The sequence below is a fragment of the Alexandromys fortis genome, unplaced genomic scaffold, assembly GCF_014885135.2.
Source record: "Alexandromys fortis isolate MF-2015 unplaced genomic scaffold, M_Fortis_MF-2015_v1.1 scaffold_197, whole genome shotgun sequence".
NCBI classification, from domain to species: Eukaryota; Metazoa; Chordata; class Mammalia; order Rodentia; family Cricetidae; genus Alexandromys; species Alexandromys fortis.
The window spans coordinates 570,046-583,929 of NW_026068072.1; the positions used below are offsets into that span (position 1 = coordinate 570,046).

Genomic DNA, 13,884 nt, shown 5'->3' on the forward strand with positions numbered 1-13,884 from the left:
GCTTTGAGATGGGGTTTTGCCTCAGAGCCAGCTGACCTCAAACTTATTATTCCCCTGCCTTGGTTCTCTGAGTGCTGGAATCCCAGCTATGTGTCACCAATCAGGCCACGTACAGAGCTTTGCAAACCCTCACACCCTGGGCTGGGGAGATGGCTCAGCAGGTAAGGCCACTTGCCACGGAACTGATATTCTGAATTTGACACCTGGAGTCTGCATGGTGGAAGGAGAGAACAGGCTCCTACAAGTTGTTCTCTTGATTTCTATGCATACACAGTACATGTGTGCACATAAACACACACACACAAACAAGATAAATGTCAACAAAACCTTCACAGCATAACTAACCCCGAGAGAGCACCTTGCCCACAGCAGCCCCAGCAGGCTGCCAACAGCATCCTTGGATTACAGACTAAGCCGGGGCTCTGGGAAATGGCACCATGGCTGGTACTATGCAGTAAGAGACCACTCTGGGATTTGAGCTCAGCTCTTCCTCTAGCCTGCTTACCTCTGCACGGGGACCACACTATACCTGTCCTGCTGTAGTGGCCGCAGAGCCTGTCATGTTCTCCAGGGTGGCCTTCTTTGGAAGTTAGCTACTAGGGTATGGCTGGAAATTAAGGGAGGCAGACTGCTTCTCTAGGAGAAGAGGAAAGAATCGAAAGCTCCCAGAGGACCCTGGTCGTCCCAGCCAGACATAGCCATTCCAAGGAAAATGAGAAATAGGTGCCAGTTGCAAGTGACACAAAGGCCCCCAGAGAACCAACTCTAGACTTGGGATGCAAGGTGACTTCTCCATCTACCAGTGTCCTAGATGCAGCTCCTCATGGCTGATCTCAGGTCACAGGCCCTCTGGTCCCCCCACCCCACCCCCAGCCATCTGTAATGCCCACATCCTTCCCCAGCTAGTAGGTGCCTTTCTTTATGATCACCTTGGAAGGGTCGAGCAGACATATGTTGCTAAAGGGGCGTTTGTTCTTGTTTATAAAATTTATGGCTTTACCTCAATTATACACTGTCAGATTGGGAAGGATCGGCCCCAAAGCCTCTTGCTGCCTGACTGCTTCAGACGTGCATACATCTGTTAACTCCGTGGGAGCTGTACAGGGAAATCAGGTCTGCTATAATTCAAGCTTGCTGTCCTGCCACGAGGTATGAGCTGCAGGCCTTGGGCAGACACAGCCAGGCATGCATGTGGGCAGGGAGGCAGCTAGCAGCTGCGATGGCCATGCCGCGTGGCCAGGTGCATGGACTGGCCAAGGCTTCTGTCAAGGTGCTTTAAGCTGGGGAGGATGCGAGAGAACTTTCGTTTCCATGGCCTTTGGAGTTCAGCTGCAGTAGCCCAGCAGCTGGAGAGAGTTTTGAGCCTGTGGCTTTCCACCTGGCCGTATCAGTGGGAGAAAAGCATGCATCTCCAGTGTGTGGGAGGGAGTTGAAGGTGGGCATGAGTTTTAGGAGGAGATTTGGCAATATTCATGACAGTGCATGTTCCGGGCCTGCAAGTCTGCCCCCCCTCCCGGCTAACATCTTAGAGGGAGATGTGTCTCAGTGGAGCCCAGAGGGTCTTGCTCAGCAATGTTGCTCATTGCAATGAAAACCTGGACATTCATGTGCAAGACGAGGCAGCTGGGTGACTCGGTGAGTGCACTATTCAACTAAGGGACCATAAGAAATGTCATGACCTCCATAGTAAGTGGGTATAGGGACCTGTTCCAAAATGCTATGCAGTGAACCGTTTGAATCCTGTGAAATCGATATGCGTGTATACACCACAGGAAGGCTGTGTGTTTAATGGTGCTAGACTCTATGTGGGAGTATCATGGGTTAACACTATTTCCTTTTTTGTCTGGATTTTCTAACTGTTCCGCAGTGGATTTACGTTAGATTTAAGGAGGGACAAGGGAGAATGGGAAGAAGTGAAAGCCAGGCCTGAGTGTGAGGCTCAGGTGGTAGAATGCTGTCTCGCATGCACAGAGAGAGCCCTGGGTTTGGTCCCCAGCATGGGATAAGCAGATGGGTGTGGTGCTGTGTGCTAATCCCAGGATTTGGGAGATGGAGGTGGTAGTATCAGGAGTTCAAGGACAAGGCCATCTTGGCTACCTATCAAGTTTGAGGTTAGCATGGGCTACATGAGGCCCCGGCCAATGAAAAATAAATAGAAAGACCAAAAGAAGTGTGTGTGTGTGGGGGGGGGGAGATGAGACTGAAGAGGTGGCTCGGAGGTTAAGAGCACTGGCTGCTCTCTTCCAGAGGACTTGAGTTCAATTCCAGGCAACCACATGGTGATTCAGAACCATCTGTAGTGGAATATGGTGCCCTTGGGACAGCTGGAGTCACATTAGTCCCTGGAGGATGACCACCCCTAGATCCTCCCCACTACTCATGAGTGCCCTCTGATATCATCTTAGAGTTCTACTGCTGTGGAGAGGCACCATGACCATGACAATTCTTAGAAAGGAAAGAGTTAATCAGGGCTGGCTTACAGTTTCAGAGGTTTAGTCCATTGTCATCATAGTGGGGAACATGGCAGCGTGCAGGAAGGCATGGTGCTGGAGAAAGGGCGGAGAGTTCTACATCTGCATCCACAGACCAAGAGAGATTCTGGGCTTGGCATGGGCTTTTGAAACATCACAGCCTACCTCCTCCAACAAGGCCGTGCCTCTTAATCCTTTCAAACAGCGCCACTCCCTGGTGGCCAAGCATTCAAATCTATGAACCTATGGGGGCCATTCTTACTGAAACCATCAAAGGTATCGGCCTAAAGAGGATGTGCATACAGCTGACTGGCTGGAGTCCAGTCTGGGAATGCAGAGTTGGCTTGTACTCTGGAGCAACTGAGGAGGAAAGAAGTGATCCCATCCCATCTGAGGTGCCTCACTGACGAAAGCCTCCACCCATCTCAGCCAGAAGTTGGGGACACTGTCATCTTTCTCCTCGACCTGCGACAGCATCTTTTATTGGCCCAGACCTCAAGAGTACACAAAAGAACTGTCATATTTATTATCCCATGGCTTTACATCCTGAATCCTCAGTTTACCCCCCTGGACAAAGGGCACACTGACAGGTGGAGAGATGGGGCTAGCATGCCATAGTCAGCAAGGGCAAACTGGGACCCCCGTTCCCTTCTCTGTTCTGCTGTGAGCAGCGAGGGGCTGACCCCAGGAAGGGAAAGAGAAGATAATCCAGTAGATTATCGGTTATAAGGAAGAAGGTTGAGCCAGGAGGCCGGATTCTACAGATGGAATTTGGTAATCTACTAGTAATGCCTACCATGGCCTAGAATAAGAGACACACTTTTGGTACTTCTACATTCTTAGGGTGAAACCCTCACTGATCTCAAGGAGGAAAGGCTTCATAAGGAGTTGTGGTCTCCAGACTACCTCAGGGGATCAGACTGCCCCTCCAAATCAGTCCCTCAAAGCGATGTTCAACACCTCACGAGAACTAACTAGTGGAGGAAAAATTTCCAAGAGCTTTGAGGTGACAAATCAGGGCCATAGATCTCTAAGAGCCAAATGCTTATAAATCTGACTAATTAATTAGTCAGCCCTGACGAGCTCCCCACCATAATTCAGCATCTGCAATTAGATTTCATATTAAAGCATGCAAATTTAAGATTAAAGCCCCGAGAGATGGTGTGACAGGTCCACCCCCTCCAGCCTCTGCCATCCCGCACCACCAGCTCCTCTGGGGGCAAGTTCTAGACTCTTCCCTTCTGCCACTTTGTTTCCCAGGCCCCCATTGTGCTGTGCTGTGCTGTGCCCAGCTTCTCTCCTGGAAGATGGCTTCATTTAAGTGGCTCAAACATTTAAGTGAAGCAAACATTAAGTTTGCTTCAGAAACATTTGGGGACTTCTAGGTTGCAAAGTCCTGCAGCTGAAGGTCATGACAGAAACCTTTGCAGAGGCAGCGTTACCTGGCTGCTGGGGACCAGCATGCCGCGGAGGAGCAGGGGCTTTGGGTTCAAGCAAGGTGACTTGGGGGAGGGGCTCACACTAATTCTATGATTATTTTAGATAGACATTTTTTTCAAGAAGAAGGGAGGGGCCAATGGCCCAAGGCTGCACAGCTATGCTGCTCACAATGCACAATGGTGTTTCAATCGATGAAGAGTCACGTTTGACAGTGGCAGAGCAAGTGACATCACAGCTTTGTGAGAACATTCTGTGATGTTCACATTCTAATACCATAGCCGGGGACAGGTTTCTAAGACGGTATCCCCACCAGAAAGTGACATGTGCCTACTTTATTGGATAGTCAGGTGGGCAGTTGACAGCTGGCTACAGGGACACCCTCAAGTCTGGTGCTTCCCTTTGACTGGGAGCTGGGGGCCAGCTGCTGCCCTATAGCCTGTCACTTTCTCTCAGTTTGCAAGAAGCCAGAGCTCAGAGTCCTCACTATAGAAACTCTCAACACAGGTGTGGTTGTGTCAGCTTCCAGAAGCCTTTGCAAGGGGATGGGGCCAGCAAGAAGCTGCAGACAAGGGACAGGGCACCCCTTTAGCTTTGCCTAGAAGCTTCTCCCATTTTTCTGCCTTCTCAGTCCCAATAAGGGCTTTGAGGTGTGGCACAGCTGTGTTTGGACCTGGTATACTAGGGTGACAGTTTCTGAACCTCAGTTTTTCCAGCTGTTAAGTGGGCATCAGAACAGGGTGACCCAGAACACTGGTGACCAGGGTATGCAAGACCACATTGTAGATGGAAGTTTCTACACCTGGTTCCACAGCCATTCAGTCCCAAAGAATTACACAGCGGCTTATATTCATTATAAACTGTTTGGTCTATTAGCTCAGGCTTATTATTATTTAGCTTTTACGGCTTAAATTAACCCATAAGTTTTGTCAATGTTTAGCTACGTGACTTGGTATCTTTTCTCAGTAAGGCATTCTCATCTTGTTTCCTCTATGTCTGGCTGGTGACTGTGTCTCTGCCTTTCTCTCAGAATTCTCCTAGTCTGGTCACCCCTCCTATACTTCCTGCCTGACTACTAGTCAGTCAGTGTTTTATTAAACCAATACAAGTGACAAATCTTTACAGTGTACAAGAGCATTATCCCATAGCACCCCATTTTTTCTTTGGATTAGGTACAGCTCCTTGGAGTAGGGACAGTGTCCACATTGCTCATGGCTGCAGCAACACCCGCCAAGCCTGAGGCACAGGAGTTCTCTGGACCTATTTGTTAGGTGAGTGAATGCCCGTCAGGCTTCCCTGGCCAGCTCTTGGCTGGAACACCTGCCAGCTGCTCAGTCCATCTGGCACCATCTGGGCCAGTGACAAACCATCCAGCAGACTGTATACAAAAGCCCCCACAGCACATACAGGGGCTACCCCCTCCCCTGGACAGTGTCCTGGGTGGGACAGGAGCAGATTTTGGGGTTCATGGGAGCCCGGATGAAGCCAAGGATTAGACATTGCCCAGGGTCAGCTGGATGACCTGAGTATGTCTAAGGCCAAGTTCAGCACTGTATTCTCCCTGCTTGAGCCCCAGCCTTGTCCATGCTTCAAACCACGTGGTGTTCTGATATCCCCTCCCCAGCATCCCCTACTCCCTGTCTAAGGGAAGAACGAAGGAAAGGCACCCACAGTGCCCAAGCCAGAGGCATTGTCTGGTGAGTGTGGTGGAGGTATGGGGTGCAGCAAGGGCTCTGGCTCAGGGGCAGTGGCACTGTTTGGCCCAGCAGCAATCTCTGGGATGTCTGTTGACAGCGATTTCTCCTACCCAGGAGTTTAAAGGACAAAGAAACTCTAGAGGAAATACCAACTCTCTCCAGCCACCAGGAATCAACGGCTGTCCACAGGTGATCAGGGCCCCTCAGCTCTTTCTCTGCTGCCTGGGAGGGGAAACTTCAGCTCCAAGAAGCAAGGGAACTTGGCCCAAGCTCCCAGTTGGTGGGTGGCAGAGTTGGGACATGAGCCCTGTGGCATGGATGGATGGCTAAGCCCTCAGCCCAGGCCCCCGAGCTACTCCATCTGTTACACATATGCTTGTCACCAGCGTTGACTGTCAAGACAACAATGAGGAAATTATTTCATTAGGAACCATGTGCCAAGGGCTGGGGACTGCTGGCCTGTCCTAGGTCCTGATGCAGCCTCTCCAACATTGGTCTAACACTGGTGTGGGAGCAAAGCCCAGCTCCTGGAGACGCACAGGCGTGCAAACACCTCGGGTCAGTCCTGTGCTAGCTGAAGCATCTTTTGCTGAGGCACTGTCCCACATAGATGAGTCCCCAGCCTGTGTAAACTGTATGAAATGGCAGGTCCACTCTGTGAGGGACAGAAGCCACTCTGGAAGCTTGGTCAGAGAGCCTCATCAGGCCTGCGGTAGTCCTGGCTTCTTGGGTTTGTTTGGTTCTTGTGGCTCGCGTCCACTTCTGCTGTTTATCCCAGGCTGGCTCTCAGGTTCTGGGATTATAGATGTTTGCCACTCTGCCCGACTTAGCCCTGACTCCCCAGAGTGACAGGTGAGGAAAACAGGAGACTGCCAGCTAGAAGCGAATCCTGAGCCAGGTCCAGGACAGCTCATGCTCTTGCCACACTGCTTCTCAGCACATAGCACATAGTGTGAACTGGGCTCCCGGGACTCAGGGTCAGGAGTCTGACCCTGCAGCCCATGCGACGAACCACTTTCCAGTCTTGCCGTCGGTCTGAGCAAGTCCACTGAGGTGTGATTCGAACCTGTGGCCCTAGCATTCAAGCAGCGGAGATATGGTACCCACACAAACTAGGGTGCACTGGATCCAGACCCTGGCCAAACTTAGGGGAGCTCGGTGCCTGCCCAACCTCTACTTGTAGCAGTACAGCAGGACAAAAGCCGATGGCTTCGCCACTGCCAGCAGCAGTGGATACCAGGGTGTCGCAGACTTCACTCAGGCCCTGCCAGCCTAGCCAACAATCCTGCTTGCTTCCCTTACTCAAGCTAGCCTTTTACACCAGCCTCAGTTCTAAAACCTGTACCAGAGCCAGGCTTTAGTTTCAGCTGGGCATATACACATAGCAGGCAGACGGTGTGTCTTTGGGGCTTTGCAACATTTTTATGTTAGTGGGGACCCTGGGGTGTTAGAGATATCCCAAGCAAGAGACATATCTGGTCTTTCCCCATCAAGCAAGCTGGCTTTTGTAGGTACAATGTAAGTCATAAACTTCAAAGCCATGTATGCAATCCTGGTGCTACCACCTGTAGGAAGGAGGCAGAAGGAGACCAGCTCTGGAGATGTGTCTCTGAAATTCCACTTTTGAAAAAAAAAAAAACCTGGGCACGTGTGACAACTGCCCAGCTCTCCCGACTCACTGCTGAAGCCAGGATGTCTGTCAAAACACCCTGTGTCTTTCTGGTACTGTGGGTGCCTGATGTGACCTGAGTCATCCAGACATAGGCCTGAGTACAAATCAGGGCAGAGCCACCATATGCTCAAGTACAAATTTAATACAGCCCTGACAAGTCTTAGTCCATAAGTTACCTACAATAACAAAAACCCCACTCCTTTTTTGGAGCCACCAAGAGTCGATGGGGTGCCAGTGAACACCGGCTATGACACAGACTTGGTGCTTGGCTAGTGTGATGTCATAACTGCTGGAAAACAGGCTCGAAGTGAACTACAGACAACCCTAGGTCAAAACCAAACAGGTCAAGTTGATACTGGTGTTCTTAACCACTCTCTCCCCATGTCCTGCTGGGGTTCTCAGGCTCCATGTTATTCGTGTAGCTGTGCACGGAGCACACGAGTCTGTGGGCACGCTGAGCACACACACGGCTGCCAGACGTCTTCCAGGGACCTTGCCATCCTTCCATCCAAGTGATCTCCAGAAGCCTGGGGCCTTACCCAGGCTTCCAGCCAGTTTCTTGCTGAAGTGGGAACAGAGCGTGCCCACTTTCCCACAGTGTGCAGGTTCCTGATGGAAGGTGTCTCCTTTCTTTGAGCGCTATAGCCCTAAGCTGGCTCCACAGAGTGGAGGAGGGATGCAAGAATTTGATGAGACAAGAGGCACATGGCTGTCACCAGATCACTGAGCCCAGAGCCTCTGCCTCGGCATCCTGAACCTGGAGAAAGTTCTTAGGATAAAGAGGAAAAGAGGGCCAGGAGCACAATGGGTGGGAAAACAGGATGAAGTCCAAACCTAAAAAGGAGCAGAGCCAACAGAGGTGGTGCAGAGGTGTGGGGGATACACCCGCAGCCTTCTGGGCCAGTCAGTGCAAAGGGGTCCCTTGCCAAGGGATGGGCTTTGCAGTTCCCAGAGCAAAGCACTGCCCAGATGCTGGGCATTGCAGGCTCTTGTGTTCTCCATAAGGTAACGAGGCGGGCAGATATGCAGATCCAGTAAGTTCTGGGCACCCCAGAAATTGGGCAGCTCTCCAGGGGTGACAAGGTTCTCTCCCAAGCTAGGACACCATGCACAGGCCAGGTACTGACAGCAAGGGTTCCCTGACAGCGTGGCCTGCTGAGGACTTGGGAGGGAGGGCTGTGGTGTGGAACACCTGTTCCCCGTAAGAGAGACCTGACTGAGCTCAGCAGCCTCCCTGGCAGGAGCTGGGTTTGATTGCCTGGGAAGAGGCTGCTGTGGGCAGGGTAGAGGCAGGGACTCTGCTGTGCATAGAGGCTTGGCAAGGCCTTACCTGAGTTTTCAGAATGGAAGGAGGAGCTCGCAGGCACAGACTTTGTGTACTCAGAGGGCAAAGGAAGAGAGCCTCACAGAACTACCAGGAGCTTCTCTGCGATCGCTAGGCCCAGGTTTTAGGCCCCAGAAGGCAGAAAGAGGGCACGTGGGAGGGGCAGGAGCTTATTTTTCACGGCACCCCCAGCACACTGAGTGCGCTGTGCAGCATCCCCAAGCTTGGGCATCTCATGGCTATTGAGGGGTCTGAGGACTCAAGTAAGCTGGCCACACTCCTGGGAGCAGCTGCTCCAGGGGCTGAAGGACTCTGTAGTCTGGGCGCTCTCAAGGGCAGGTGGGTGAGACGGGCTGGGCTAGGAGAGCTCGAAGCCTGTGTTCATGCTGATGGCGTAGCGCAGTTTCTCTCGGAGGACGCTTTTCTTGCTGTAGTTGGGCAGCTTGAGCAGGTTGAAGCAAGTGGAAGAGGTGGGCAGGCGTCCACCTGGCTCCCGCTTGCGGATGGTGAAGAAGCCCCTGAGGACACTGCCCAGGGTATCCCCAGTGTCCTGCAAGCACACACCACAGCTGTGGCTCAGAAGGTGTCAATGTAGGTGCACACAGTGAAGCCCAGCTGGGGACAGTGGCCTGAGAGGCTGAGGGGGACACTCGGTGCTCTGAGCACTCACATGGGAGTCCTGTGCTAGGAAACCTCAGACAAGGGGCCTCCTGGCTAATGGACACTTACCAGTTACCTAAGGCCGCCTAACACCCCTTCTCTGACTGCAAGTACCATGGCCCGTGGCCGACTAGCACTTGGCTCAATTCTTCCTGAAGTCTGGAGGTGGAGGGCCACCTAGTGTTTGACTGAGGGAGTGCAGTCAGAAAAGAGGTGGTGAGGCAGGGACACAGAGACCAGCAGGCCTGCACAGGGCAGGCTCGTAACACACTGGGCACAAGAATCCTAGGAAATTCTCCTTTAACCTGCAGACCACAGGCAGCTTTCCAGGTGTGCATGGCCAGCAGGGGAGGATCTGGGAAGCAGACCTGGATTTGCCCTTATCCTGAGCGGCACCCTCGCTGACCCTGCCTCTCAGACCTTGAACCTTGACAGATCAGCAGCCATGAAAAGAGCATCCTAATTACACACTCACTCCCCGGCCTTTCTCAAGGAGGGAACTCACAGGTAAGAGTGCCGAGAGCCCACTGACCCGGGTCTGCTGTGCCCGCTGTGGGCGGCTTTCATGCCCTGAGAACCATGTAGGCAGGGGTGTGGGGTATAGGATGGGCACACAGAGGACTGGGCAGAAGGGAAAGAAGGAAAGGACGTGGCTTTAGTTACCTGGTCATCTGACACTTCCACACAGCGGATGGAGAACGGAGGCTTGAGGTAGGCGAATCCTAGGAGTGGGGGCCGGGAGCAGCTGGTCACAAACTGCAATACAAAGTGGGGTCAGTGGGACAGTAGGGGTTTTGCTCCTGCTGCCATGCTGGGCTCTTCTCCCTCCGTGTGCTGTTCACTGATCTTTCACTAGAACTAGGGCTGACAGGGAGGGCTTTCCCAACACATGCCCAGAACACACCACGTGTCTCAAGGGTGCCACTCTCTGGAAAAATGTGGCCCATCGTACAAGACTGATGGCTTGTAGGGCAGCTGGGGGACATTCCACGAGACAGATCTCCTTTTTACACTACTGTCTGACACAGGCGTTCCTCCAGTCACACTGGCTTCCTACTGAAACTGCAGCTGAAGATGCCCTTCAGCTCCTGTTGTTCAGGACCCAGAGTTCAGAGTGGGTCTCCCTGCGCTGTCACCTAGTAAGCAGCAGCAGGAACAGATTAGCGGCATCTGTCCTCAGGGAGGACAGCACTGGCAACATCCGAGGGGGCTTGGGTGAGCAGACACTAGAGGCACTCATGAGCCGAGGCCTGGAGTCAGTGAGTCCAGGGCAGCTTGAACCCATGACTCATGCACTGGCACTGCTTGCTGTCTTACATACACACAGAGCATCCTGTGGGCTGGGTCTGCAGGAGACTCGGCAGCAACCAGCATGCTGAGAAAAGAAAAGCCAGGTTTCAAGCCAGTCAGGCTGTGGGGACCAAGGTGTGGGATGTGGGACACTGGATATGGAGCCTGTAGGCAGCAGCCACGCTTCTCAGCAGCCAAATGCACTCCTGGCACTCTGCAAACACAGCCCCTGCCTTTCGTTTCAGATGCGCTTGCTCCAGACACGGGTATCTGACCACACCAGAAACTCACAGGTCAGCCTCAAAGGGAAGACCCAGGAAATCCCTGCTTTAACTCGGCAGTAACCAAACACATGCTGTTTTTTGTTTTTCTAAGAGACAGAATTCTAAGCCTGGCTCTGAAATTCGGTAGCTAATGTAAGATGACCACTTAAATGATGTTATAATGGCTAGATGACTTTATGTATTATGTTTCAAAAGGTTTTTAATAAGTCACTATATTCCTGGAACTGGACAGATGGTTCAGTGGTTATAGGAGCACTGGCTGCTCTTCCTGAGGACCCGAGTTTGATTCCCTGTCAGGAAGCTCACAACTTCCTGTAACTTAATGGGCCACTGAGGGCACTAACATACACATAGCATATACTTACACAGACATATACACACCAGTAAAAATAAAATAAATGTTTTAAAAAGTTACTATGTTGCTGCTCTAACATGTTTAACTTTGCAAACTGGGGCTGACCAGAGGGAGCGGGGAACATTAGCTCTCAATACATTTAAAAGCAACACAGTCATATCCTCTCATGTGAGAATTTACACATTTGCAGCTGGCACTGGAGCCTGTGCAGTCAGAGAAGGCAGGTGTATAACAATGCAGGTCTGGTGACAGTGGTGACCCAAGACTCAGACTCATTTGTTACACGGGCAGGTGACTGTTCAAGTGTGAGCCATTTGCACTGCTCTCTAGGAAGCAGGGCATGCAACCTCACAAACAGCAGCCTGCTTTGCCCAGGTGGTGCACTGCTGGGAAAACCAACTGATGCTTCCAGAACCACTTATTGCAACAAATGCCCCTGCACCCCTGGAGACCTGTGAGAGTGGAGCCCGTGTATACACTGGTTGGACTGGAATAGGTGAAGGCTTCCTTAGCAGAAGGGAACTGAATTCAGATTGGCAGCAAGGAAGAAGACCAGCTGTTGGTCTTCACAAAAGCGGTCACACAGAACAAGAGTATAAGCTGGGCGTGATGGCCGCATTTGTAACATCAGCTCTCAGAGGTAGACAGAGGAGGATCAGGACTTCAAGGTCATCCTTGGCTACAGGTTACGTGGCAAATCTGAGAGCATGTTGGGACATATGAGACCTTGCCTGGAGAGAGGGAGGGAGGGAGAGAGGGAGAGAGAGAGGGAGGGAGAGAGGGAGGGAGAGAGGGAGAAAGCGCACGAGCCAGCCAGGAGGCCTTAGGGAAGAGATTCCAAGGCGCTAAAATGTACTCCTGGACTATGTCTTTTCAGAGAGAAAGCAGGCGGCACAATGACGGTGCATTTTAATGACGATCTACCCACACATAACAGAGACAGGCATGTGTGTGCCTCAGTGTCCTATGAATGCCTACACTCTGTGGAGGTCATTCAGCAAAACCAGTGACACCCAGGAACATCACTGACACTAGGGCAGGAAACAGTTAACAAAGATGCTATATTTGAGAAAGTAAAAATAAGCCAAACATAAAGGCCACACATGGAATTCCAGTACTCAAGATGCTGAGGCAGGAGGACTACCCAAAGTCTGAAGTAGGCTAGGCTATGAAGTCCTGCCTGGGCCACACAGAGAGAACCTGACTCAATACCTGTACTCCCTCAAAGCATTCAGCCTAGACAACTGTGTTTCCTCGGGATGCTGTTGGCTGTGCAAGTGGGTGTGATACTACTGGGGGTAGTGCTCTACAATGGAGTAATATTTAGGATAGTCTGTCCTCCCTCCCTCCCTCCCTCCCTCCCTCCCTCCCTCCCTCCCTCCCTCCCTCTTTCCTTCTTTTGAGACAGGATTTCTCTGTGTAGCCCAGGTTGTCCTGGAACTTACTATGTAGACCATGTTGGCCTCAAACTCAGAGCTCTGCCTGTCTCTGCCTCCCAAGTGCTGGGATTAAAGGTGTGCGCCACTGTTTTCTTAAAGTAATGAGGCAGTACTGAAGGTGGCAAGGGTGGAGCACAGTGGTACACGGGGCCCTGCCCCACATGAGGAGCAGGCTCTGTCTCTCCAGCCCCTCTCTGGTTCCTCAGCTTTTGACACAGGAGCAAGGCTACGCTGGCACTGTGTGACCCTCTGATAACCCTACTGTGTTCAGTGTGAATTACAGAGTGGCCCGAGGACTGCGCATGCTCAGGAACGCACAGAGGTTGTGAACAAGATACCTTCAGGAACATGGCTCTTTCATCAGGCGTGAAGTCGGAAGCCAGAATATCCCAGAGCCAGATGATGACTCTGTGACTGCCATGAAAACCTCCGTAGTACACAGTGTGCTTCCTGAAAGCAATCCAAGGGAGGGGGAGGGGCTCAGCGTGTGCTAACACTCATGGGTACAGGCAGTACAAGTTCACATGGCACGGCCTCATCCTCGGGATGCTAACTGGGCAGGGGCTCCCAGAATAACTCTGCATTAGAAGTCCAGCGAGGGGAACAGCTGTCCTCCTGGCTGAGCACGTCACCCTTCCCTTCTCACTGCCCCTTACTTTAAATCTTCCAGATCGATCTCCGCGTTGTCCCCAGAGATGAGACGCTGAAGCTCAGGGGTAGAGAACATTCGGATCCACTCGGGCTTAATAATGGAACGGAAGCCACTAATGAGAGCAGCTGTCTGGTTTTTGATCTGCGTGTGCATCCGAAAATGTGCCATCAGATGGATGTAGCTAATTCTGTTTAACAAGAAAGAGGAACAATGGAACTAATAGTCCAGGACAGGCTGCTGCCAAATGGGCTAAGAGATAAGCCTAACACTTTTGAACCATTTTCCAAAACAACAAAAAAAAACCACACTGCAGCATCTACCAGAACAACGACGATGATACCCACGATGGTGACTCCCAAGTCACACACTGTGCGTCACCATGACAGCATCAAGTGTCCAAGGCACGACCTTGTTCACTTGTCCTCACAGCCCCCAATGTAACGCCCTGTGATGACCCCCCATGTTCTCAGGAGCTGGAGTCACTTGCACAGGTGAGTCCCAATTGATCACTTTCAAGGACACAGCTTAGAGCTCCAACAACTTCACAGTCAAAGTTCACTAGAGCCTAGGGTGCTAGGTGGGCTCACATTCTCCGAAAATGCA

The 13,884-nt window shown here is 51.8% G+C and overlaps 1 protein-coding gene across 2 annotated transcripts in view; it reads right to left on the minus strand.

Annotated features, from left to right (window-relative positions):
- Positions 1-7,399: 7,399 nt before the first annotated feature.
- Ube3b (ubiquitin protein ligase E3B) overlaps positions 7,400-13,884 on the minus strand; it is a 53,480-nt gene continuing 46,995 nt past the window's right edge. For both annotated transcript variants that reach the window (XM_050121093.1, XM_050121092.1), the window contains exons 25-28: positions 13,286-13,468; positions 12,968-13,079; positions 9,925-10,017; positions 7,400-9,151 (exon numbers count right to left, since the gene is read on the minus strand). In XM_050121093.1, coding sequence (XP_049977050.1) covers positions 8,960-9,151; positions 9,925-10,017; positions 12,968-13,079; positions 13,286-13,468 — 580 coding nt within the window. In that variant the 3' untranslated portion in view covers positions 7,400-8,959. The remainder of the gene's footprint in view (positions 9,152-9,924; positions 10,018-12,967; positions 13,080-13,285; positions 13,469-13,884) is intronic.